The sequence below is a fragment of the Megachile rotundata genome, chromosome 7, assembly GCF_050947335.1.
Source record: "Megachile rotundata isolate GNS110a chromosome 7, iyMegRotu1, whole genome shotgun sequence".
Taxonomy (NCBI): domain Eukaryota; kingdom Metazoa; phylum Arthropoda; class Insecta; order Hymenoptera; family Megachilidae; genus Megachile; species Megachile rotundata.
The window spans coordinates 16,561,058-16,586,141 of NC_134989.1; the positions used below are offsets into that span (position 1 = coordinate 16,561,058).

The 25,084-nt window shown below is 51.4% G+C and overlaps 5 protein-coding genes across 9 annotated transcripts; 3 read left to right on the forward strand and 2 right to left on the reverse strand.

The window, feature by feature from the left end:
- Positions 1 to 23: 23 nt before the first annotated feature.
- On the forward strand, positions 24 to 9,012 carry LOC100879536 (organic cation transporter protein). Of its 3 annotated transcripts, none has more exons than XM_076533713.1 (10): positions 24 to 1,013; positions 2,620 to 3,372; positions 3,479 to 3,835; positions 6,436 to 6,694; positions 6,750 to 6,841; positions 6,918 to 7,121; positions 7,201 to 7,447; positions 7,692 to 7,823; positions 7,914 to 8,271; positions 8,344 to 9,012. In XM_076533713.1, exons 2-10 carry the CDS (start codon positions 3,247 to 3,249, stop codon positions 8,576 to 8,578), a joined length of 2,010 nt encoding a protein of 669 aa, XP_076389828.1. In that variant the 5' UTR covers positions 24 to 1,013; positions 2,620 to 3,246; the 3' UTR covers positions 8,579 to 9,012. The 3 variants fall into 3 exon arrangements, with proteins under 3 accessions (XP_076389828.1, XP_076389829.1, XP_076389830.1); XM_076533714.1 differs by having other exon boundaries at positions 28 to 1,013; positions 7,917 to 8,271; XM_076533715.1 differs by lacking the exon at positions 24 to 1,013 and having other exon boundaries at positions 3,234 to 3,372; positions 3,514 to 3,835.
- On the forward strand, positions 8,616 to 10,916 carry LOC100875311 (tubulin beta chain). Its single transcript, XM_012292032.2, has 2 exons — positions 8,616 to 9,059; positions 9,221 to 10,916. The coding sequence occupies exons 1-2, from the start codon at positions 9,003 to 9,005 to the stop codon at positions 10,496 to 10,498; spliced, it is 1,335 nt and encodes a 444-aa protein (XP_012147422.1). The 5' UTR covers positions 8,616 to 9,002; the 3' UTR covers positions 10,499 to 10,916.
- Positions 10,917 to 11,011: 95 nt separating this feature from the next.
- Positions 11,012 to 19,928, forward strand: LOC100875422 (tubulin beta chain-like). Of its 2 annotated transcripts, XM_076533733.1 has the most exons (5): positions 11,012 to 11,596; positions 11,686 to 11,794; positions 11,870 to 12,097; positions 12,166 to 12,743; positions 12,801 to 19,928. In XM_076533733.1, exons 1-5 carry the CDS (start codon positions 11,540 to 11,542, stop codon positions 13,158 to 13,160), a joined length of 1,332 nt encoding a protein of 443 aa, XP_076389848.1. In that variant the 5' UTR covers positions 11,012 to 11,539; the 3' UTR covers positions 13,161 to 19,928. The 2 variants fall into 2 exon arrangements, with proteins under 2 accessions (XP_076389848.1, XP_076389847.1); XM_076533732.1 differs by having other exon boundaries at positions 11,686 to 12,097.
- Positions 13,235 to 17,531, reverse strand: LOC100879647 (tubulin beta-3 chain). Of its 2 annotated transcripts, XM_003706168.3 has the most exons (3): positions 17,061 to 17,531; positions 15,806 to 15,914; positions 13,235 to 14,874 (listed from the first exon to the last, which is right to left on the reverse strand). In XM_003706168.3, the coding sequence occupies exons 1-3, from the start codon at positions 17,115 to 17,117 to the stop codon at positions 13,673 to 13,675; spliced, it is 1,368 nt and encodes a 455-aa protein (XP_003706216.1). In that variant the 5' UTR covers positions 17,118 to 17,531; the 3' UTR covers positions 13,235 to 13,672. The 2 variants fall into 2 exon arrangements, with proteins under 2 accessions (XP_003706216.1, XP_076389849.1); XM_076533734.1 differs by lacking the exons at positions 15,806 to 15,914; positions 17,061 to 17,531 and adding an exon at positions 14,964 to 15,746.
- On the reverse strand, positions 19,700 to 24,142 carry LOC100879754 (tubulin beta-1 chain). Its single transcript, XM_003706169.3, has 2 exons — positions 23,965 to 24,142; positions 19,700 to 21,291 (listed from the first exon to the last, which is right to left on the reverse strand). Exons 1-2 carry the CDS (start codon positions 24,019 to 24,021, stop codon positions 20,005 to 20,007), a joined length of 1,344 nt encoding a protein of 447 aa, XP_003706217.1. The 5' UTR covers positions 24,022 to 24,142; the 3' UTR covers positions 19,700 to 20,004.
- Positions 24,143 to 25,084: the final 942 nt, after the last annotated feature.

Here is a 25,084-nt window from a genome sequence, read left to right on the forward strand (position 1 = left end):
TCCGGTTGGTGTACACGCTATACAATTACCGGGCGACGAGTGTCGAGGAACCCCCTTTTATATTAATAGTCGAGATAGTAGTCGAGCGTGCAGCGTGATAGGAGAATGGCGATCGAGAGGGGGAGGAGGGTAAGGGAGAGTCCCAGAGGATCGGGGAGGGAACCGTGTACGAGGCTTTGGGCAAGAGGGACCGAGAGAGAGGATTCGCGAGGAGGACAAAGACGGAGAGTAAGAGTACGAGAGAGAGAGAGAGGGTTCAAGGGGGACGTTCGAAACGATAGATAGGAGGATGGGATATACCGTGGACGGACCCCTTGTATCCACGATTGCTTCAGTTTCAGTTCGCGATAGAGGCTACTCGTTTCTTCCAGTAGCGGCTGTCGGCTATTCTTCGACGAGGGAAAGCGCGTAAACGGGTCCAGGGAGGGGGTGAGAAGGACAGAGGCAGAGGGAGAAACGAACGAAGAGGGAAGAAAGACGGCGAGGGTACGCGGGAAAATTCGTGGACGTCGGAAGACGAGACGATTCGAAAGGAAGAAGCGTTAAACGGAGTGGGGGACGGTAGGGTTAAGCGGAGGAGGGATCGAAGGCGAACGCGAACGCGCGATTCACGAGGGATGAAGGATGGCACGCGAGACATCGCGTCGAAGGATCGGATCTAGGATCGAAAGAAGCGAATGATCCGAACGTGACCGGTGACCCGTGATCGGTGACCGATGAACGTGGGAGCCGAGATTCGGTCCACGTTGAGATCAAAGGGACAAGCGAACGTTTCTGTTCCGGCAGACACGAAACATCGAACATCGTCGCGAAGGTGAAGTGATTCGGTCGTCTATAACTCGTTACGGAACTCGTACACCTTACGAAGACGTAAGGAAGCGTTCTTACCGCGGCTCCGAGGCGACGTCCACCTTGCCCTCGTTCGTCCAAATTCGCTAGCACGTTTCCCAGTGTCGTCGATTTTAATCCAGTGGAACAATTTTCAAGTCCGTGGAAGTTGACCGCCTCGATCGGTAAGATTTTCCAGCCGATTCTCGCGAAGGGTTCGAGGGAAGAGGGAGAGGCAGAAGGGCCGGTAGGGTAAAATATTCCGGAAGTTTGCGAGAGTTAAAACGAAACGCGACGCAACGCGATGCAACGCGGCGCAAGATCCAAGCTAGAGGCAGGGGGAAACGAGTGAATGCGTCGATCGAGAACGAGTCGAGAATTTATATCGCGTGAACGGGCAAAATACAGATCGTGATCGAGATTGTTTGCGAACAAGGTGCAAACGAGCGGAACGCTGAAATCGCGACGTGGACTAGGAAGCGTAAACACGGACGCGTTCGAGGAAGAAAAAAAGAAAAAGAGGAAAGGAGAAGCAAAGACGAGACGGCGTCGTTTCGGTATTACGGAAAAATTTGTCGAGAGTTCCTGTCAGGCGTGCCATAAATTGAGTTGTTTAATTGTCTGGTAGCAAAGGCGCGCGATTACGCGACGCAACCGTTGCAACGTTATCTCCTCGTTTTCGTGGAATATCTTGCTATTCATCGTCGTAAAAATATAAATTATTTACGGGCCGGTCGCGACTCGAGACAAACGAAATTTGCAAAAAATCCCGTGATTCGTATATGGTTCGACCGATGACGCGTCGCTAACGAATTTTACAAGAATCTGGTCGATCGGATTCGTCGGTCTGCATTACGTAACGTCGCACGGTTCGGGCAAAATCGTAGCAAATAAGTTGATCCGATGGTGGTTTCGTCGAAGGGGGCGAAGAGGGAAAGAGGGAAAGGGGGACGATGGGCTTCGTCTGCTCTGGCCCGAATAAGAGGAAGCAACGGGACGGCGTGCGAAGCGGGATGACGTTGTTTGCACTCGTGACGTCACTCGCAACTAGCGTCGAGCGACGAGAGGCTGGAGAATGCACGCGCGTGCGTCACGTGGACCGGAATCCAGGATCTAGTATGCGAGATTCGAGGCGCGGATTCGCCGAATCGAGGGATGGATTTTCGAGGGGCGAACGCGAACCGTGGCGTAACGTCCCCGATCGCGGATGTCGTGACCATTTCAATTTGTAACCGGTCGTTTGCGAAGAAATCGTGATCGAGCGTAGGATCCTGCGATGACCGTCGCGACGCGGAGCGCGAACGAGTTCGCGACGCAACGGAAAGAAGCTCGAGCGAGTGCCCAAGGCCGGGACTCGATTCCGCGCGTCTCTCGTTTCTGCAACCTTTCTGACCGAGCGTCGCGTGGACGGACAAATTGTCGAGACGGTAACGTCTCGGCCAGTTTCCGGCGTTTTCTCGCGGTTTACGGCACGCCGCGACGAATCGCGTCGGCGCGTACACGTTTGTGCGACCACGAGAACAACGAGATTCGCATTCCGTTCTCGTTGCGACATCGAGGAGCGCGAGCGCGTCGAGCCGTGTCGAAACGATCTCTTCTTTCGCCGAAACATCCGCGAAAAGTTCTAGGACGCCTCTCTCTCTTCGACTCGGCCCGCTCGGCGGCGCCTACGGTAACCTCGGTTCGATCTCGAATTACCGAGACCCGAGGATCTGTGTCGCGAAACGAAGGGCCTTCGCGAAGGACGACCAGAGTTTCGCTAGAATTTGGTTTGGTTCGGTCGGTTCGCAGAAAAGTAACGAGATCGGCGGAACACGGTGAGGCAGTGGCGGCGGCGGTGGCGGCGGTGGCTGCGGCTGCGGCTGCGGAGAGGCGGAGGGAGCCCGTCGAAGAGGATGCTCGGGAGGATCGGAAGAGAGGAGGTGTTCTCCGGCAATGGCTGATCGCGGTCGGCGCTATGATCGCGGCATATAAGAACGCGCGAAGACGTGCGTTCGCCGCGCTTTACGCGATTCCGAATTCGAAGCAGAAACCGTTCGGTTCGTGTCCGCTCCGCGTCGAAGAGACTGTCGCGAGACCGAGATCGCGAGACGAGCAGCGACGACCAACCGGATCGGTGGTTTCGGACGCTGTCTCGCGACGCGTTTTTCCCGCCGAGTTTTAGCGCCGGAGTCGCGAGTTTTCGCGTTTTCGCGGTTTTTGCGTAGAAACTAGAGCGAGCGTCGTATCGCGGAAACAGGTAAACGGTTCGGGTAAAATCGGTGTCGAGGAGCCGTCGCGTCGAGGAGGATTCGTCGCGGCGGACATGCCGCGTGATTCGAGGGTGTGCAAGAGTCGCGTAACCGTCGAGACGCGGAGGATCGTCGATGCGGAGGCGGAGGTGTCGTTCATACGCGGTGAAGCATCAGCCCCGGAAACATGAGCTCGATCGACTTTGACGAGGTGTTGGTGCACGTGGGCGAGAAGGGCAAATATCAGAACATCATGTACTACCTTCTCTGCATCCCGGCCACTCTTCCAGCCGCCTTTTTGGCTTTCTCGCAAGTGAGTCGCATAGCTTTCTTCTCGATCTCGCGCTCGAGATCGGTCGAGAACACTCGGGCAGAGTAGAAACGTTTGGCGCGCGTACGCGCGATTAATTGGCCGACAGGTGTTTGTGAGCGCGTCGCCGGATCATTGGTGCAGGGTACCGCAACTGGAGAATCTGACCGATCTGATGACGCTGAGCGAGAGGAAGAACCTGTCGCTGCCGTTCACCGAGAAATCGGACGGCAAGGTGAAATACTCCAAGTGCAAGATGTACGACGTGAACTATACGGCTATCGTCGAGTCGTGGTTGAGCGGCGCGATTCCGGAGAACGGGACGGACGGTAGCGGCGACGGCGAGCGTCCGCGGAGAGACAGGTTACCACCGCCACCGGTCGGTAACCCCGACTGGCCGGTCATCGGTTGCCAACACGGATGGGTCTACGACACCCGGGACTACGACAGCACCCTGGTCACCGAGGTAAACTCGACTTTCTCTCTTTCAGTAGACGCGCGAGACGACGATCCCTTCGAGTTCGATGGGTTCCGGTTTCGTCGTTCGCACCACGTTTCTTCATCGATTCTCAATGGGGAGAAACGTTGCTGGCCGAACGCGTCGCGTCGCGACTCGGACGTCGACGGCCATTTGCATAATTCTCCTACGCGTTAATCAGTCTCTCGGCGAATTTCGCTGGCGTTCGAACGAGCTCGCTTCGACTAAACGACTCGTGTTTCACGGGGTAATTCTCCTTGGCCTTTGTCGCTCTGTCCCGGCGGATTCGCGCTAACCGCGACGTGACGCGGCGCTCGCTCGGTCCCGTTCGCGGAACCGATGAGACCGCGCGTATCCGATCGCTCGGTAACGCGTTTTTCGGCGAAAGCTCGCGTGCTCGAATTCGTCGATCGATTCCTTGTATCTCGATTAACCGGAATCGCGTCTTCCGCGAACCCGATGGAAACTCCGCGACGCGTTCGAGAAACGGAGAAGCATCGCGGACGGTCACGCGGCAGTTTAGCTCGCTCGCGGTCCATTAACGCGTTATTAAATTGTCGCAATTAGACAGCAACGCTGGCTCGCCGTTGCCGCAACGAGGATCGTAACATTCGGGGTCGAGGATCTAGGTGCGAGTTGGCTCGGTTACGCTCTCGATTCTGCTCGATTCTACGCGTCGCCTAGGACGGAAATAGCCGCGTTTTCTGGCGCGCGTTGCGGTCGCGCGTGGCTTCTTTCGCTGGCGAGCGTCTCTTCTCGAAGTCCTTCGTCCGGAAGAAGGAGATCGAGGAGCGACCGATAACGAGTGACCGACCGATAGCTTACGACTCTCCGGTGGCGTCACCAATTGCCGACCAATTTACCTACCCCCGCATCCGGTCATGCGATCCGTCGCGTCAAATGCCTCGCGCGTACGTACAAACCGTCGGCGTCGCTCTTACCGAGGGTACGCGCGTACGAGTACGCGCACGTCCGCGTTTCTCGCTCGGTGACGCACACGACCGAATCGCGACCGAATTCGGTTGTGCCCGCCGCGGCGCTTCCGCCGCCCGGTCCGTTCGATCCTTCGACGCGCCTACCGAGAAACGACCACGAATCTCCTCCTCTTCCTCCTCCTGTCTCTTCTTCTCTTCCCTTCGGTTCCCTCTTCTTCCTCGCTGACCAGCCCCCCTCCTTCTCCTGTTCCTCCTCCTCTTCGGACAAGCGGCCCATCAACGCATCCCGCTTGGTCATTGTCGGTTCGCCGGCCGCATCGACGCGGAGGGTGTGCTCGCCACGTATTTACACGGTCCGGATTTACGCGGACGTATGACGCACGCAGCCATCGAGGCAAATCCTGTCCTTCCGTTTTCCGTTCTTGCTTTCTACCGTACCGGTCGTACCGGCGCAGCGCGGCGCAGCACGGCGCGGCCCGAGTCCACCTACCCCCCGACTCTCGTCGCCGCTTCCGCGAAACCGAGACGAGTTCGAGGAGCGTTCGAAGTTTGCGGAACGGAGTCGAGACGGCGGAAGAAGATTCGGAAAAGCCGGATTTCCGCCGGTTCCCCGTCTCGAGCGAGAAACGAAGGAGCGAACTCGATCTCCGTGGCTTCCACGAGTGGATCTCGCGCGCGCTAAACAAACGGCACACCGCGGTCATATCAATATATCGTTTTCGAAGTGTGTCAGGGTGATAAAATATGCTCGCGTCGTTAACGTCCTATGGGCGCGTGCACTGCCCTTGACGATCTAACTGGACGTCGTCGGTCGGTCGCCGAGCGCTCCCGTATTTCCATGCAATTTACCTTTTGCGTTTCACGCAGACATCAAAAGTCCGTGAGTGGCAATTTGCTTAAATCAAAGTTCGTGTTTAACCCATTAACTACCGTCGCGCCGGTGCGCTTTATTTGTCGAGGTTGATCGACGCTCGATGAGGATTCGTTTCTGCTTGTTCGCCTCTGTTTACCCGCGTCCGACGACACGTATCTTCTCTTTGACGAGCGTTCGCCGCTCTTCCCTTTCCACCGGCTCGTCCCTCGTCTTTCCGCATCGACGCGACGCGCGAGCTTACGAATTTTAAGCGCGATTGGAAACGCGCGTCGCGCGCCGACGCGTCGACGTCGTCCGGGAGTCGCAACGAGTTTCGAATCGAACGCGCGCCGTGCGGCTATGAAAACAGCGAAGATGAGCAGAAGACGAAGAGAGGGGTAGAGGCAAAGGGTAACGGAGGTAGGTTGTCGAGCGAGGGTGATGGACACCTCTGGCTGTGGGAGCCTCCGATGTCGTTCGCCGACCCACCTCGGTTCCGGTATCTCTCTCGTTTCTCCAGACGTTTCGGATACGATTCCCAATCGAACACGGGTCAACCCTAAGCGACGCGTTCGCGAACGAGGAAGATAAACGACGATAACGACGGGTAACCGGAGCAATGACTCGTCCGTGACGGAGCGATATCGTAGCATGGCCGATATTCGTAATCTCGAGAGAGTAGTTTACGTTGCGCGAAATCGTTCGAGACGAGCTCTTCCTTGTCCGCCTCTCGAACAGTTTTCCGCGAGGAAATCGTTTGCGGGACGTAGTCGTTGTAATGGCATTCTGCATCCACATAGCTAGACTTGGTATGCGACAACAGCTGGTGGCCTTCCACCTCTACGACTTTCTTCTACGTCGGTAGCCTGTTCGGGAACGTGGTGTTTGGCTGGATCGCCGACAAATGGGGCAGAAGGACGGCCTTCTTCGCCATTCTGTTCCTCGAGGTGATACTCTCGATCGCCACCAGTTTCAGCCCGAATTACGTGATCTACACGGTGTTGAGGACCGTGAACGGTCTCTTCTTCCCTGCCATCTATCAAATACCTTTCATACTAGGTAAGCGAATGGCCGACGGAAAGCGGAAACGACGTCAACAACTTACTCGTTTCAGCTCTGGAGTTGATGGGCCCCAGGTACAGAACGTTCGCCGGTATGGTGATCAGCATGTTCTTCGCGTCGGCGATGTCTCTTCTAGCCCTGCTGGTAACGCGCGTCGTTCCTTACGCATCGTAAACGTTCGGTCGCGCGCATTCTCGTTTCCGTTTCTTCTCGTTCGTAGGGTTACCTGCTCAGGCACTGGTTCGCGCTGTCGCTGGCTACCTCGGTGCCCTTCGTTCTCCTCTTCAGCTACTACTGGATCATTCCCGAGTCGCCGCGTTGGCTTCTTAGCAAAAATAGAATAGACGAAGCGGAGGTGATCGTGCAGCGCATGGCCAAGATAAACGGTCGGACGGTACCGAACAATTTTCTTAGGAAAATGGAGGTAAGAGATCGATCGGATCAGAGTTGGACGTTCGAAGAGAGACAAACTAAACTATGGCCAACTCTGGTTCGGATTTCAGGTGGAGATCCTGCGAAGGCAGGGTATTTCGTGCAACGGGACAAACTCCGGGGAGAACGAGACGACCGATGCGGTGGACAGGTCGCCGCCGCCGGCCGCGACGCCGATGGATCTCATCAGGAACCCGAACATCAGGAAAAAGTTTTTCATTCTAGCGTTCGACTGGGTGGCGAACGCGGTCGTGTACAACGGGCTTTCGTACAACACGACGAACCTCGGCCTGTCCGATTACCTGGCCTTCTTCATCGGTAAAGCTCGCGACGCTCTTCCCGAGCCGGCCTTGACTCGCGATCGCGTCGCTCGTAAACATGTTTTCGTGTTCGTGTCCGCTCTCGCGCCCGCGCACGCTAGTCAACGCGAATAACGCATCGTTACGCATACGCGATGCGATCGTTATCACGGCATTGCAACGCCACGGCGCGACGTTGGAACGCGACCGTTTGATCCATCGAACGACATTCATTTTTCTCTCTCATATTTTACGCGTTACAGGTGGCCTCGTCGAGATACCGTCCTACGTGATCACCTGGTACGCCATGGACAGGCTGGGCAGAAGATGGGTGCTGTGTCTGACTATGCTGCTGGGCGGCGTCGCCTGCGTCTCCTGCATGTTCGTTCCCGAAGGTACGATTTTCTGCTTGTCTCCGACGTATCCTAAACCGGTAGACGGGCTCCACGTGTGTATCCGCGCGCGTGCGCGTACGTGTGTCGCAGCAGACGCTGTATGGGTGACGGTGTCCTTGGCGATGATCGGCAAATTCGGGATCGCGGCCTCGTTCGCCGTGTTCTATGTGTTCGTCGGGGAGCTGCTGCCCACCGTGCTGAGGTCACAGGCGATGGGGGTCGCCTCGTTCATCGCGGGCATCGGTTTGCTCGGCTTCCCGTACATCGTTCACTTGGCCGTCTACTCGAGGGTACTTCCGCTGATCATCATGGGCACGCTCAGCGTCGCCGGAGCTCTCACGTCCATCTTCCTGCCGGAGACCCTCAACATTCACCTGCCGCAGACGATCGAGGAGGGCGAAATGTTCGGGGCCGACTTCAAGCTTTGGTCCTGCCCCACGTTACCAAAGTCAGTCACCGTTAACGTCAGTCGCGTTCGAGGAACTCGCGGACCGTGATCCACTAGATTTGTACTTTGCAGGAAACACACCGAGAAGGAGGAGAAGACGGAGTGGATGCCGCTGAGGTACTTGGTGAACGGCAAACCGGGAAATCGGTCGTCGCAGGCGCCGGAGGAAGCGACTGCCCAGGAGTCTGAAAATTCGCGAGCGAGTCAGCCATCGAGCGAGCCACGGAAGGAAGAGGAGGTCGCGGACGCCGACGAAAAGCGCCAGGACACGACGGTCGTGATCGTCGAACAGAGGAAAACGCAATGAGACCCGCGACTCGAGCCCGCTTTCCGTATCGTCGTCAAACTTTTGGTGTTCGCGATCGCGAGATCGATTCGAGACGGGACGGCAGTGCGCGACTTCTCGCGGGAACCGTCGAAGAAACGTAGCGTTTCGCCGTTTCGGTTTTCCAACGGACAAAATGCGCGGGTAGCGTAAAGATCGTGGTACGCGGAAATTCGGCGTCGCCATGGAGAATCGAACGTTCGTCTGTTTCTGTTTGTTCGAGACATTTTCCGAGACGTTCACGGCGATACGTGTTCGAGTCGAGGAGCCACGAGCCACCGTACCTCGCCTCGTCCTTCGACGTCCCATCCACCGACGGACCATCCTCGCGGTTACGTGAAGAAATCGAGAAAATCGTTCGTTGAATTTTCCACAGTGTTTCCGTTCTCTCCGACCCGATCGAAAGATGCGAGAAATCGTACACATACAGGCTGGACAATGCGGCAATCAGATCGGTGCCAAGGTCAGTGGGTTCGCGCGATCGGCGAACGTTTCGAAAAGTCCGATTCTTGGTTAATTCGTTGTATCGTAGTGTTTGACGCGAACGCGATCGAAGCGACGCCGGCACGTCTAACCTTTCCGAAACGATGAACGCGTACGAATCGTTTTCTTTTCACGCGACAGTTCTGGGAGGTGATTTCGGACGAGCATGGCATCGATCCTACCGGTGAGTATCACGGAGATTCGGACCTGCAGCTCGAAAGGATCAACGTGTACTACAACGAAGCTTCCGGTGGCAAGTACGTGCCGCGCGCCATCCTCGTGGACTTGGAGCCGGGAACTATGGACTCCGTACGCTCAGGACCGTTCGGAGAGATCTTCAGGCCGGACAACTTCGTCTTCGGTCAGTCCGGAGCTGGTAACAACTGGGCCAAGGGACATTACACCGAGGGTGCCGAGTTGGTCGACTCCGTTCTGGACGTGGTCAGGAAAGAAGCCGAGAGTTGCGACTGTCTGCAGGGATTTCAGCTGACCCACTCGCTCGGCGGTGGTACCGGTTCCGGGATGGGTACCCTGTTGATCTCGAAAATTCGCGAAGAATACCCGGACCGAATAATGACCACATTCTCCGTGGTACCGTCTCCGAAGGTATCCGATACCGTGGTCGAGCCCTACAACGCGACATTGTCCGTGCATCAATTGGTCGAGAACACCGATCAAGCTTACTGTATCGACAACGAGGCCCTCTACGACATCTGTTTCCGTACCTTGAAACTCATCACCCCGACTTATGGAGATCTGAATCATCTGGTGTCGGCCACGATGTCCGGAGTGACCACCTGCCTAAGATTTCCAGGACAACTGAACGCGGACCTCAGGAAGCTCGCCGTGAACATGGTACCATTTCCGCGATTGCACTTCTTCATGCCCGGTTTCGCGCCGCTCACCTCTCGAGGAAGTCAGCAATATAGGGCGTTGACGGTTCCGGAGCTCACTCAGCAAATGTTCGACGCGAAGAACATGATGGCCGCCTGCGACCCTAGACACGGACGATACTTGACCGTGGCCGCCGTGTTTCGCGGCCGAATGTCGATGAAAGAGGTCGACGAGCAAATGTTGAACATTCAGAACAAGAATAGCTCGTACTTCGTCGAGTGGATTCCGAACAACGTGAAGACGGCCGTCTGCGACATACCACCGCGCGGTTTGAAAATGTCCGCCACTTTCATCGGGAACTCCACGGCCATTCAGGAGCTATTCAAGAGAATTTCCGAGCAGTTCACCGCCATGTTCAGAAGAAAAGCTTTCCTCCATTGGTACACGGGCGAGGGCATGGACGAGATGGAATTCACGGAGGCCGAGTCGAACATGAACGATCTGGTGTCGGAGTATCAGCAGTACCAGGAAGCTACCGCGGAGGACGAGGGAGAGTTCGACGAGGAGGAGGAGACGGAGAAGTAACGGGCGCTTCTCTCGCCCTTCTTCGTCGTCACCGTCATCGTCTAGCCCGTGTTTCGCGTCGAAGAAACCGTAACGACGTACCGAAAATTTCTCGTGGACGAGAGACGCTAATACCGTGAACCGTCGGCACCGACTCGAACGAAAGCCTATTTTCCGATTCCATTTATTATAACGAACGCTCGCGTTCGGTTTGTATACCTTTTGTGATCTTTTTACCAATGGTTTTTGATCGATTTTTATATATATACATATATATGTACGCACACACGTATACATACGCAGGCACACATGTTCGTATAAGATCGTACGATATAATATACATATGCATATATACACGTATATCTATCTTGTAAGTGTCTAGAAACGTTGTATTATCTTTGTTGAACATTTAATAGATACTCCTTACGTCGTAGGGGCACGTTTCGAGCAGGAAAGGTACCGGTACCTGTTCGGACATCTTTCCGATGCGGCGGGTATCGGTGCCTTTTATGTGGACTCGTCATTAATTGCAGAAAATCGATATCTCATTTCATTTGACGTATTCTTTCTCGTTGATTAAAATTTGGACACGGGGTAAATCGACAAGGTTCGATAATTATCGCTTTCCTATCGATCATTCAATTTCTCTCGTATATTCATTGCACTGAACCTCGAACCTACATCTTCTATTTGTCAAGCGAATGTCTCCGTACCTGTTCATCGAACGCGTTAATACGATCAGAGTACGTAAATTAGATCGATGACGGTCGACGACGCGACGATACGAAGGAATTAATCGCAACTGGGATTGATGAAGACGAGGCCTTGATAAAATATTGGCGATGGCGTATCATCTCTCGTGGGTGCGTCGAGGATAAACGCTTCGTTATCGTCGCGCATCGTTGCGAACTCGCCGAACCCTAGTCTCGAATTTGCCTGTCTTTATCGATTCGATACGATCTCGAGCGAAAGTAGCCGCAGATCGTAGTCTCTTTCGGCACTCGAAACCTTCAAAATTCCAAGTTCTCAGAAAAATTTCAATACCCGGTACCAGCATAGAAAATGAGGGAAATCGTGGTGTTACAAATTGGTCAGTGCGGAAACAACGTGGGAGTAAAGGTAAGGCGACCAGACTCCTTTTGTCAGCATGTTTCGACGTCGAACGCGATACGAACGATGATGTACGAACGCGCAGAATTCGCTCGCAGTTTTGGGAGGTAATTTCCGACGAGCATGGCTTGAGAACAGATGGAATATTTTGCGGCGAGTCCGATCTTCAGTCGCAACGATTGAACGTGTATTTCTCGGAGGGACCAGGTATCTGTTACGACTCCGTTTTCTTTTTCTATTCGATATCGGGGAAAGTCGATAAACGTCGGGACGTTTTCTCAGGCGATAGGTACGTGCCAAGAGCCGTTCTGGTAGATCTCGACCGTGGGAGCTTGAACTCCGTGTTATCCACCTCTTATGGGCGATTGTTCAAGCCCGACAATTTCGTGGCGGGCCATGCAGGGGCGGCGAACAATTGGGCAAAGGGTTTCTACACGGAAGGAGCCGAGCTGGCCGACACGGTGTTAGATCTGGTTCGCAGAGAAGCCGAAGCCTGCGACTTGATGCAAGGTTAGGACGAGTTTCGCCAAGATTCGTCGCGATGCGTAGAATCACGCGTTTGATCGGTTTCGATGCAGGCATTCAAATGGTTCATTCGCTGGGCGGCGGCACCGGAGCCGGTATGGGTGCGCTGTTGACCATCAAGCTGAAGGAAGAGTATCCGGAGAGAATTCTAAAGAGCTACAGCGTCATACCGTCGCCAACGATGTCGGACGTGGTGGTGGAGCCGTATAACGCGGTACTGGCTCTCGGCAAATCGATGGAGAACACGGACGAAACCTTTTGCATGGACAATCAAGCTCTGCATCATGTTTGCACGCACGTTTTGAAGCTCACCACGCCGACGTTCGGCGACGCGAATCACCTGATATCCGCCTGCATGGCGGGCATCACCACTTGCCTACGATTCCCCGGTCAATTGAACACAGATCTGAGAAAGTTACTGGTCAACTTGGTGCCCTATCCGAGGTTGCACTTCTTCGTGCCCGGCTACGCTCCTCTCACGTCTAGATCGGCCGCCCCTTTTACTGTACTGTCGGTTCCGCAATTGACGCAACAGTTGTTCCATGCCAACAGCATGTTCGCCTACTGCAATCCTAGTAAGGGAAAATTCTTCACGGTGGCCGCCATCTTTAGGGGCAGAATGTCGACGAAGGTCAGAGAATCGAACTCGAGTTTCCGAATCGAAAAGAACCTCTCGTTTATTTTTTAGCTCGTGGACGAACAAATGTTGAACATTCGAAACAAGAACAGCTCCTATTTCATAGAGTGGATTCCCAACAACGTACAGACGGCCATCTGCGACGTTCCACCGCGAGGTCTCAGCATGAGCGCCACCATCATATCGAACACGACGGCGATTCAGGAGCTGTTCAAGCGACTGACGAACTCGTTCAGTGGCATGCTGAAGAAGAAGGCGTACGTGCATTGGTACACGGCCGAGGGGATGGATGAGACCGAGTTCGTCGAGTCTCAGACCGCGTTGCACGATCTCGTTTCCGAGTATCAACGACATCAAGAAGCGCTGACCGAGACCGAGTACGACGAGGAATTGCTAGAATACGAGGAATGATTTATAGCCGTTCCGTCGAAAACGCTCGTTCGAGGAGAGGTCGAAGGGCACAGGAGAAAGAAACGAAACTTAAATACCCGATAAAACATATATTTTTTCAAGGAACAAACTTGCGCTACATTAAAAACGCTTGCCACGATTATACGCAAACGGTAGATACATTGGTTGTCGCGGTAAAAGGTAGATTTTTGGTTCGAGCGCTTTGGCGTTTGGTCGAGTCGCTGTTCGCGAACCCTGGACATCGGACTGGCTACGTTACGTTTTTACCTAACTCTCGAGCTTCACGCCATCCTCTTTGCTGGTACAAACGGGGCGAAGCGCAGCAACCAGTCAGTCGTTCGAAAGCGAAATTTGGTCGGGGAACGAGGGAACACTCGAGGTACCGGTCGCTGCGCCAAACTCCGCGATCGTAGAAAAATGTCGCGTATAAAAGTATAAAAGAGAGAAAAGGGAAGAGAGATACTCCTCTTGCTGCTACGTCGACGAAGCTGAAAGAGACGAAGAGGGTCGGTTTACTCTTGGTCGCAAGTCTCAAAGTCGTCGGCGCATTCTTCGGCCTCGAAATCTTCCTCGGCGGTGGCTTCTTGGTACTGTTGGTACTCCGATACCAGATCGTTCATGTTCGACTCCGCCTCGGTGAACTCCATCTCGTCCATGCCTTCGCCGGTGTACCAGTGCAGGAAAGCTTTCCTGCGGAACATGGCGGTGAATTGCTCTGAAATTCTCTTAAACAGTTCTTGGATGGCGGTCGTGTTTCCGATGAAGGTCGACGACATCTTCAATCCTTTCGGCGGTATGTCGCAGACGGCTGTCTTCACGTTGTTCGGTATCCACTCGACGAAGTACGAGCTGTTCTTGTTCTGTACGCTGAGCATTTGCTCGTCCACTTCCTTCATGGACATTCTGCCGCGGAACACGGCGGCCACGGTCAAGTACCGGCCGTGTCTGGGGTCGCAGGCGGCCATCATGTTCTTAGCGTCGAACATCTGTTGCGTGAGCTCCGGCACCGAGAGCGCCGAGTATTGTTGCATGGACCTAGAGGTTAGCGGCGCAAAGCCGGGCATGAAGAAGTGTAGTCGAGGGAAGGGAACCATGTTCACCGCGAGTTTCCTCAGGTCGGCGTTCAGTTGGCCGGGAAACCTGAGACAGGTCGTGACGCCGGACATGGTCAGCGAGACCAGATGATTCAAGTCTCCGTAACTGGGATTCGAAACCTTCAAAGTGCGGAAGCAGATGTCGTAGAGGGCCTCGTTGTCGATGCAGTAGGTCTCGTCGGTGTTCTCGACCAGCTGATGAACGGAAAGCGTCGCGTTGTATGGCTCCACCACCGTGTCCGACACTTTAGGGGACGGCATCACCGAATACGTGTTCATTATTCTGTCCGGATACTCCTCGCGGATCTTGGAGATGAGCAGAGTGCCCATACCGGATCCGGTACCGCCCCCGAGGGAATGAGTCAGCTGGAAACCTTGCAGACAGTCGCAGTTCTCGCATTCTTTCCTGACCACGTCAAGAACGGAGTCGACCAATTCGGCGCCCTCCGTGTAGTGTCCCTTCGCCCAGTTGTTGCCTGCTCCGGACTGACCGAACACGAAGTTGTCCGGTCGGAAGAGTTTCCCGTACGCGCCCGAACGAACCGCGTCCATCGTGCCTGGTTCCAGGTCCAGCAGGATCGCTCGAGGCACGTACTTTCCACCGTTCGTGGACGTAGCAACTGAAATGGATACGAAATTAACATGAACGACCATGGAACGTTTCGGCAGACGCATATATTTAGTTATTTTTAGAGCGTGGACGACGTACTCCAACATCGATGACTAAGGGTACAGACTGTTTGTACAAGGCGTCCCCTGTTCGGATAGGGTAAACTCCGACGATAAAGACGCCGGCCATTCGGTAATATGTTCGAGAAAACTGTAGCGAGTAGCAAACACCGTTATGAAAATCGATGTGCCTCGATATCGCGAACACGCCCGTAGGACGCTTCGATGATCGCGCATTCCGCGGAGTCTATCGTTCGTAAAATTACGTGGGAAACTTTCCGTGACCGTCGCTGTACTATTGTTTCCGGCATAAAATTAAGTGCCAAAGCCGCGAATACGCCAATGGTTCGTAGCGATGCGATGGCCATTGTTATTCCGCCGAAAACTCGACACCGCGTCTTTAAATGGTCGACGGAAACGCGTATACGGTTTCGATGGCGCACAGTCACCTGCGCGGTTTGCAAACTAGTCACGAAGTCGCGTTTCCTACGTAACCGTGCCTCGCCGCGAATAATTTCGAGCATCTTCGGCGAGAGTCGCGGTCGGTGTGCGTAAACGCGTAGAATCGAAAGAAGGGGCACGCGCAAAACTGGTCCCCAGTCGGGGTAACAGCGAGGGGTGAACGCACAAAGCGGCTATTTCGGTCGCAAAACGCGTCCTGTCTCTCGTTGTTCGTTTTCTCTCGCGTTCCGCGTATCCTCGCGCCTCGTCTATTTTCGAGTACACGCGCACGCTATTCCGAACGAAACGTTCAGGATAGTTCGGTGCTTTTTCCTGCGATAAAAAAGAACAAAGAGAGACCGGCGTGACGCGTCGTGACGAATCACCGACACGAAATCCATCGATATTTTCGGGTCGACAATTTTTTTGACGAATTCTTACCGGAAGCCTCGTTGTAGTAGACGGAGATTCGCTCCAACTGAAGATCACTGTCCCCATGGTAGATGCCCGATTGATCGATGCCGTGTTCCTCGGAGATCACTTCCCAGAACTGAAAAGACAAACGCGAGATTCGAATAGACCGGATGACGGTGCATAATAATAGCGTGGAAAAGCGAAGAAACTACTTTGGGACTAATAACTCTCTCAAAGTGAAATCTAAAAACAGAAACGTTCGCGGACCCTGTGTCCCTTAGTTCACCCTCCTTGGCGCCCCGTTCCTCTTCTCCGTTTATCTGGCCCTTGCTATTTTCTCTCCGCTATTAATAGCTATCGTGGTTCGTTTCGTCGACCAGAACAACTACGAACCGATTCGATCCTTATCTTGGACCTATCTCGTAAGAGGAGAAATCGTTCCGTGGTCTCTATGGTATCGGGTCCAAGTCTTTTCGCGAGCAGAATTTAGCGAGATATCTGGAAAGGAGCGACGCTTAATTGGCAGAACGGAGCAGCCAGTTAGGGAGAATGCTGTTGTGTTCTCTTCCGTTCAATTGCTCGTCACCGAAGCTTCCTTTCTCGACCAGAAACGAACAATTCTCTTTGTTCAGAACGCAATTTACAGCCGGTCGGGTGGTCGTCATTTTCCGCACGAAAGAGTTTCAACTGGGAAAGATGATCCCAGAAAACCGAGCCTTCGAGAAGCGAAGTACGCGATCGATACCGAATCGATTGTTTTGCTTATCGTGAGTTTGATGATTATGGGGAAACAGCGACGAACGATACCCCCCAGATCGAGTTCCCGACCAGTTTCGAGAACGTTTATTTTAGTTAGAGACGAGATATTTTGGAACCCGGAATCGCTCGAGACGAGCACATTGCGGTAGGTAATAGAAGCTTCGTTTACGAGGAAGGGAGCTCGTGAAGAAATTCGAAGAGAGGAAAATTGAGCGGAAGAAGGAGGGAGAAAGAGCGGTATCAACGCGTACGCCGAGACCCTTCGCGACGTTCGCGGTCTGAGGAGCCCCTTTAAATTCCATCCGCCGATTGCTCACCGTCCACGCCTTATCTTTAATTCGATTACGGGCTGGGTTAACGCCGCGGACTCGGAACGGAAAAGAACTGATCGCGCTGACACTAAAAAACTGTGAAAACATCGACGATCAAGAATCGTAGATCGATCACAGAATTCCTTTTCCAAAAGCAAAGAAAATTTCTATGATCCTGACAAAGTCGAGCGTCGAAAAGTACCATGACCTACCTTCGCGCCGATCTGGTTGCCGCATTGTCCAGCCTGCAGATGCACGATTTCCCTCATTCTGAACTCCGCTTTTGTTCACGTTCGCTGTCACGAACAGAAATGGCGAGGAGAAAAATGTGCTTGTGGCAGGTAACGGCTGATCGATCCTCGGATGTCAATGTACGGGCCAGCGGTGGATGTCCTAGACGTGCGAGCGACGAGGGTATACCTGCGATGCGAGCAGAGAGCGCGTGCAGCCAAATGTCGCGCAGGAGTGCACGAGCGTGGAGCGGACCGGAGCGAAACTGACGAGGAAACGCGTTCGCGTCGCTGTCCTGAACTCGACTCTCGGCCCGCTACGCTTCTGGACTGCCACCACGGGACACAGGGAGGAACGAAGGAAGGGAGGGAGGAGAGCAAGATTCTCTCCATCCGGCGAGAACGCTTTCGACGAAGAAACGAGGAAAAGGGAGGGCTAACAGCCTTTAGGATGATAACGCTCGCTCGCAGAAACGATACCACGATCATCGAACGTGCCATGTTTCCGACGCAAGGTGCGGCTTTCTTCGACCACTATCACCCTTCGTCGAAAAGATTTACCTTCGCCTTTTATCTCTTCTCGCGTTTGATCATCGCGTCGTTTCGAATAGCCTACGAGAATATGGGATGTAGGAGACAGGAAGGCACTTCGCTGTTGACTTGTCCTTACGCTCCACCGCTAGACGAATCGTACTTTTTTTTTCCACGAACGTGCGACGCGTTTCGACGCGATCGATCGACGCTCGTTAAGCGTGACCGTGGTGAGTCGAGACGCTTCGAGAGGGTTTCGTCCGATTGACGCTTTCAACGTTCGCCTTTCTCTCTACGGAAATGAAAAACTGGACCGTAAGAACGGGATATCCTGTTCGATGAACTCGAATCGAAGTCGACCGATACGTAATTCGAGCAAGAATATTCGTCGCGAATCGCGGTTCAAAGAAGGATCGCGATAACGCGTTTCCCCTTTGTCGGTTTCTTTTCCTTTGCCGCGGTTGGATTCGCGTGCCACGAATTCCGCGCATTCTCCGGTGGCGAATATCGCTCGGAAACGAAAAAGATCTGTTCAAAACGAGTCTAGCGAAGACCCTTTCGTCCCGTGAGTCATCGCCGAAACGTCGCTTTCTTCGCTGTTCGTCGAAAGCGACGATAGTCGAGGAGAAAGAACGTCGCATGGTCTCCAGCTGAGCGTTGCTCTTGGCCGATCCCCTACCGCTGTACAAACCCTTTTTCTATTATTGTAATTCTCTCCGCACCTCACGCTCGGTTTTTCTTCCTTCGACGTACTTTTCTGGATAATCGAGCGCATCGCTGGAACGGTCCTTATCGGCTTATCGGAATCGAGCGATTTCGGAGTCGCGTGTAACTTGCTCGAAACCAGACAAAGCACTCTCGCAATTAGTCTGCCGAGTTGAATCGAATTCGCGAAGCGAGACGCCGCGCCGCTACGTATACTCGGACGATGAGTCATACCTTGTGTGGCACGAGGTCGTTGTCTGCAGCTTTGTCTACGAGAAAACCAACCGCGACGCGTCTGTCTAACTCACTTTCCTGACGATTCTTTTCGAGAAAGTGATTTGGAAAATCGTGATCTCTCGTTTCGCGACGATTAACCGGAAAAGCTACCACGATGTAAGTGGAGGAACGATGGTTCTAAAGCTTAAGCCGAAAGAGCTTTTCAGACCGTCTGTATGTCGTTTCGGCTAAACTTGGCATCGAAGTCTGCGGGTAAAACCGACAGATACGGTGGACAACCACGATGCTCCAATTCCATCGACTTAACTGTACAATGTTAATCCGTTAGCCAACTAACGAGACATGGTGGTTAAAATTTTATCGAAACTGTGACTCGTGCGAAGTCATTGTATCCTCAAACCGCAAACTTTACATCCTATAATAGAATTTTTATCAATTCCCTATTGCGAAAAACCTTTTGGAATTTTATTCCCTAAATGGTCCTTTTATATCCTCTATAGAACAATTTCGAAAATGAGTAAGAAAAGTTTGGTGAATTATTATTACAGAAAAAGAGACAATTTTAAATTTATCTTAAACAACGCGCGCGATGAAAAAAGAAATTGCATTCTTTGACAGTCAATAAATTCGGTATCTGCATTTCACTAATACCATTAAACCAGAGGTCATTTCAATTACGTAGCTTCGACAGATGGCGACACGATCTAATTATTTTATCGTTCGAACGCGGACCCCCTTTATGTTTAGCGTTAAAAGCACTTTTCGGTAAACCGTGTCTTATCAATTTAATACGTAGTTAATAAATTATACGAGACTCGATTCGAAACTTTGAACTACGCTTTATCTGCGCGACAACGTTGATCGCGAATTACGTGGAAGTATTGGGTTTGCGTTTCGGATAATGATTAGACGATGATAACGTTAATCGGATATTTAATTACGATAACTTGGGTTGGTACTGCTTGATCGAATGATCTACTTTATTCAGATCTGTTTGTCATAGTATAAAAGTTGGTAGATAAAAGGGACAAATATAAATACAAATATGCCTACGGTAATATAGATTTATAAATAGAAACTAATCGTCTGAATTGCGGTAATACTCGTATGCGGCCGATAATAAAGGATGTTCTTATAAAACCGTAAACTTATATGATAATAATTTATTGAAAGATGATGGTGACCGCTACAGCGGCTTATACACTGAATACAAAGACGCGCCTCGTAAACGGTAATAAATCGATAGAGAAAACGACGCGGAGAAAAGAAAATAATAGATAAAGTATTATTTTCGGATTATCTCGACGAGTGCGATATTACTAACGAAAATAGAAAGCGCGTCAGAACAGTCTGTAAAAAAGAAATAAAAAAGAAAAACGGAAGGTAAACGCAGAGTTAAAAAGCAGTACGAGCAAAGAGAGATAACGGGGGTAGAGGGATGGTAAGTGGGTCTTTAGTTCTCGTCGACCTCGGCTTCCTGTTCGTCGTCGAATTCCGCGTCTTCGTCGGCGGTGGCTTCCTGGTACTGCTGGTATTCGGAAACCAGATCGTTCATGTTTGATTCGGCTTCCGTGAATTCCATCTCGTCCATACCCTCGCCGGTGTACCAGTGAAGGAAAGCTTTTCTCCTGAACATAGCGGTGAACTGTTCGGAAATTCTCTTGAAAAGCTCTTGGATGGCGGTCGAGTTTCCAATGAAGGTGGCAGACATTTTCAGACCGCGGGGTGGGATATCGCAGACGGCTGTCTTCACGTTGTTGGGGATCCATTCGACGAAGTACGAGCTGTTCTTGTTCTGGATGTTCAACATCTGTTCGTCGACCTCTTTCATCGACATTCTGCCACGGAAAATGGCTGCTACCGTGAGGTACCTTCCGTGCCTGGGGTCGCAGGCGGCCATCATGTTCTTAGCGTCGAACATTTGTTGGGTGAGTTCGGGTACGGAGAGTGCTCTGTATTGTTGGCTACCGCGGGATGTGAGTGGCGCGAAACCTGGCATGAAGAAGTGCAGACGAGGGAAGGGTACCATGTTGACGGCGAGTTTCCTCAAGTCAGCGTTCAACTGACCAGGGAACCTCAAACAAGTCGTGACACCGGACATCGTGAGGGAGACGAGGTGGTTCAGATCACCGTATGTAGGCGTGGACAGTTTCAGGGTGCGGAAGCAAATATCGTAGAGGGCCTCGTTGTCGATACAATAAGTTTCGTCGGTGTTTTCTACCAGCTGATGTACGGAGAGGGTCGCGTTGTATGGTTCGACGACGGTGTCCGATACTTTGGGGGACGGTACGACGGAATACGTGTTCATTATTCTGTCGGGGTACTCTTCGCGGATTTTCGAGATCAACAGCGTTCCCATACCGGAACCGGTACCACCGCCGAGAGAGTGAGTTAGCTGGAAGCCTTGCAGGCAATCGCAATTCTCGGCTTCCTTTCTGACTACGTCCAACACGGAATCGACCAACTCCGCACCTTCGGTGTAGTGACCCTTTGCCCAGTTGTTACCAGCTCCAGACTGGCCGAACACGAAGTTGTCCGGTCTGAAGATCTGTCCGAAAGGTCCCGATCGAACAGAGTCCATGGTGCCCGGCTCCAAGTCGACGAGGATGGCACGCGGCACGTATTTGCCACCGGACGCTTCATTGTAGTACACGTTGATCCTCTCCAATTGAAGATCCGAATCGCCATGATACGTGCCAGTTGGGTCGATGCCATGCTCGTCGCTGATGATTTCCCAAAACTGTAACAGAGTATTTTTCGTATGAGTTTCATTCGAGAAGTCTCGATGATTCGTATTCGAAATTACCAGATGACGTTCGCGATTATTTTATCTTATCAGATTTTCGATTCGAGTATTTAAAATTTATCGCGATATTCTCCGGTATGACTCAAGATTGGTACACGCGAATGTAGGAGAAGCGGAAGGATTGTACTTGACGTTGGTCGACGCTTTCTCTTCGCCATTACCCTCCTCGCATCCGTTTCCAGTCTTCCGTATTATCGACCGAGGCAACAGTTCGACGACCCCGCCGGTGAATAGCTCGCGTGTAATTAGTCGTAATACGCGCATTCATTAAGACCTGGACAGGATGGAACATTTTTTCTCTTTCCGTTGCTTACATGTTTCTCTGTACAATCTTTTTGATATATGTAAAGAGTACGTCGTTCGAGCAGTAGTCTATGGACAAAATTAATTATTGGACGCGGACGAACGCGTTGCGCGAAGGTGTAGCGGAGCAACGCGTGGCACAATCAGCATTCTCTCTGCTCAGAGAATGCGTCCACCTCTCTTGACCATAGTTCAAAGACCTTGCAGTGTATTTCTGGAAATCTATGTGGTCCGGCGGTACAGACTACGTAGGTGTAAATACACGAATATCTATCGGTCTACCGTTTACTTTTCCTTTCATCTTCGCGAACGTACAAACTTCATTCAACTTCCGAGTAAGTCGAGTACCGGTAATGACTTCACACCTACGAGAACTGCAACATCCTACATGGAAACAATACGCGTATCGAGTCGTGTGACCATATATGAACATCGATGGAAAGCCAAGAGCAACTGTCCAACCTTACTATACCTCCCACCTAACGACCTGTACACGCAACAACGTGTGTATAATATAGCGAGATGAGTCACCAATGTCATCGCTATATATAGAAACGATGCTTGTAATACCAATCTCGTGAAATTAACATAAGCTACCATATCCAATCTATGCACTTTGCCGTTCTGTTTACGATCAATCGTTCGTGCACTCCGTCATCGATCGTTTGCCTATCTCCACTGTACATAGTCGAGAATTTCGAACGTAGCTCGAAAAGCAGAGCAAAATCCAAGACTTTCGATTAAAGATAAAGATGTAATTATTAATTACGGAGATAAGGAATTTGTTACAAAAAAGATAATAATCGTTGCTAATTTTTCTGGCTATATCTGGAGGGTCGCTAGAGATAAGTAGAAACCGGCCGGCCGGTCAAGATGACGCGAAAGAAAATGGCGAAAGGATATCTCCTTCTTTAGTTCGGAACGTTTCGCCCTACTACGCAAGACACGATGTCCTTGGACTACAAGATCCCTGAATGGATAGTAGTTGTAACTGTTACGTAATTGAAAAAGGAGTCTGTATCGATCCGAGTACAAGAAATAGAAATTTATAAAAAAATGTATGGGAACTGCTACCGGAAATTATCGATAGTACCACATTATGGATCGAGAAGTATAATTTAGGAAGCGGACGTTGACTCAATGAAACAGCCTTGAAAACTATGAGAGCGTGACTGCGATCGCGGTTGCTTGCCGCATACGCCATCCCTGCAATTCTGTTGCTATGATAATTATGCATATTATTATATAATGCGACCGCGAAATACAAATTCGATCGCTGTCCACTTGTTTTTTTAACATCATTAAGCAGGTAAAAAAAAACGAACCTAACATCACCGAGTAAAAAGAAGAATCAATTATTTTTATGATAATGACAACGTACAATTGATCGTTTTATGAATGTATTCGATTAAAATTTTAAATTTAAGAGGAACATAGTTTGGAATTAATGCAACGGCGCAAGATATTAATACACGTACACCGTGACAGAGGTATGCATCGAGCTTGTAAAGCAGATGCGAGCAAAGAATTTATAGGCGAGAAAGGGGAAGAGAAGCAGAGAGGAAAAAAGAGAGCGAACGAGAAGAGAGAGAGAACAGCCGTACGCGCGCGCACGCGCATCGATTGCGCGCGCAACCGTTCGATTCCGTTGCCGCATCAACCGGTGTATCTTGACGCTAGAGATAGCCACGCCCAGACTCCTATCGTTTCAACCGAAATTTTCTCTCGTATGTTCTCTAATGTTTTTTCTTCTTCGAAATGCATTCAAGTTTCAATGTAAAGCGATAAGCAGCGACGGAAAAAATATTCGAATGTTCGATAACGAAGCGTCGTATTCATCGGGGGACGCGCATCGTTGGAAAAAAACCGTTAAGTACGCTTACCGGCCGGCGAGCTTCTGTCGCCATGACAGGTCTTCGACCGAGCGGAGTTGCCGTTTTTTCGCATACCAACAGTACCGCGTACTTTGCGCATAATATCGTTCGTCGAATCACGGCGGTTCAAGCTTTCGTAAAACGGAAAATATCTCGGTATTTTAACGAAAAACACGATACGCCCGTGAAACGACTATCGCGTATACGAGAAATTCGAACTAGGTCTCGGCGTCTTTCTCGTTCGTTGGTAGAACGTTCTATTCCTACTTGTTACGACGCGAAGAGAATCGAACGAACCGAACAATCGCGACGAACACGTTTCCACGAGAATTAGATCAAAGAATTAATCGCGGTGTCGAACAAAGGAAGCGTTTACTTTCCACGCGGCCACGAATCCGATTATTTCGAGAAAACGATTTCTAACTCTTACCTTTGCGCCAATTTGGTTACCGCACTGGCCGGCTTGGATATGGACGATTTCTCTCATGTTGTTTGTAGTTTCTTGGACTTTTACGAAGCTTACTGCAGTTATTGAACCAACGACGAAGTACACGCCAACTCGTCACGAGAGCCCAGAAACGAATATGCCCTGGCAGCGGCGTCCGTTACAGATTTTCTAGCTTCGATGCGACCGCAGTGGGGCGAAGGGGGGCGTCCCAAGCGACGCTTCCTATTGGTTGGCACCCGGGCCCCGCCGCTTTTTCACCAGCCAGCGTTCACGGCGTTCGCAGCGTTGCCAACTGCTCGTTCGATTCTGCGCTCAACGGAGCTCTAGCTCCTACGGATGTGACATCGTTGAAAATTTCGATTCGCCAAAATTGCAGACCGACATCGTCGGCCCACGGGTTCGACCTCCTTCTCCCGATCCTCTCGAGAATTATTTCGTTATCGAAGGAAAAAAAATCAATGATGCAAATGCTGCGGGTGCAACAACGATTTCCGCGTAGTTAATATTTGTGTAGCTATATTCGCTAATTGACGAATTACGATTCTCGAAAATTTCAGCGAACAAAATCAACGCTTTCTGCCATTAAGTAACGTCTTTATTTGAATATATAGAATAAATTAAAGGTTAGCTTGTTCGGCCGTGACTGCTAGTTTAAAAATTACCGTTAGGTTAACGAAGTTCGTGCAGGCGCAACTCTTCCGAAGCAAATTAGAATATATTCGTCGTTGGTTCTATACTGAAAAACTGCTTGCAGCAATGTTTTGTTTTTATATTGTTGCATCGGTACTTTGTATGCATTATTTACGCAAATGTCGATCTTCAAATGTCATGAACGTTTTGTACGAAACATACGATCTCCGTTCGTTTCGTAACCTCTTTCGTCCTTACCTACGATTCACCTTAAATCTACCCTGCTTATCCTAACCTGACTGGGAGAAAAGTCGATACATGAGTCACCGAGGTAGTACACGCCCACCTAAATATTAAGGATCTAATGAAAATTTCATTCCCAGACTTTCTTTAAGGCGTTTCAAACTTTTCCATATTTCCACGCATTTCGATGAAATAGTTTCGTCTCTTCGCTCGACATTTCGTGCATATT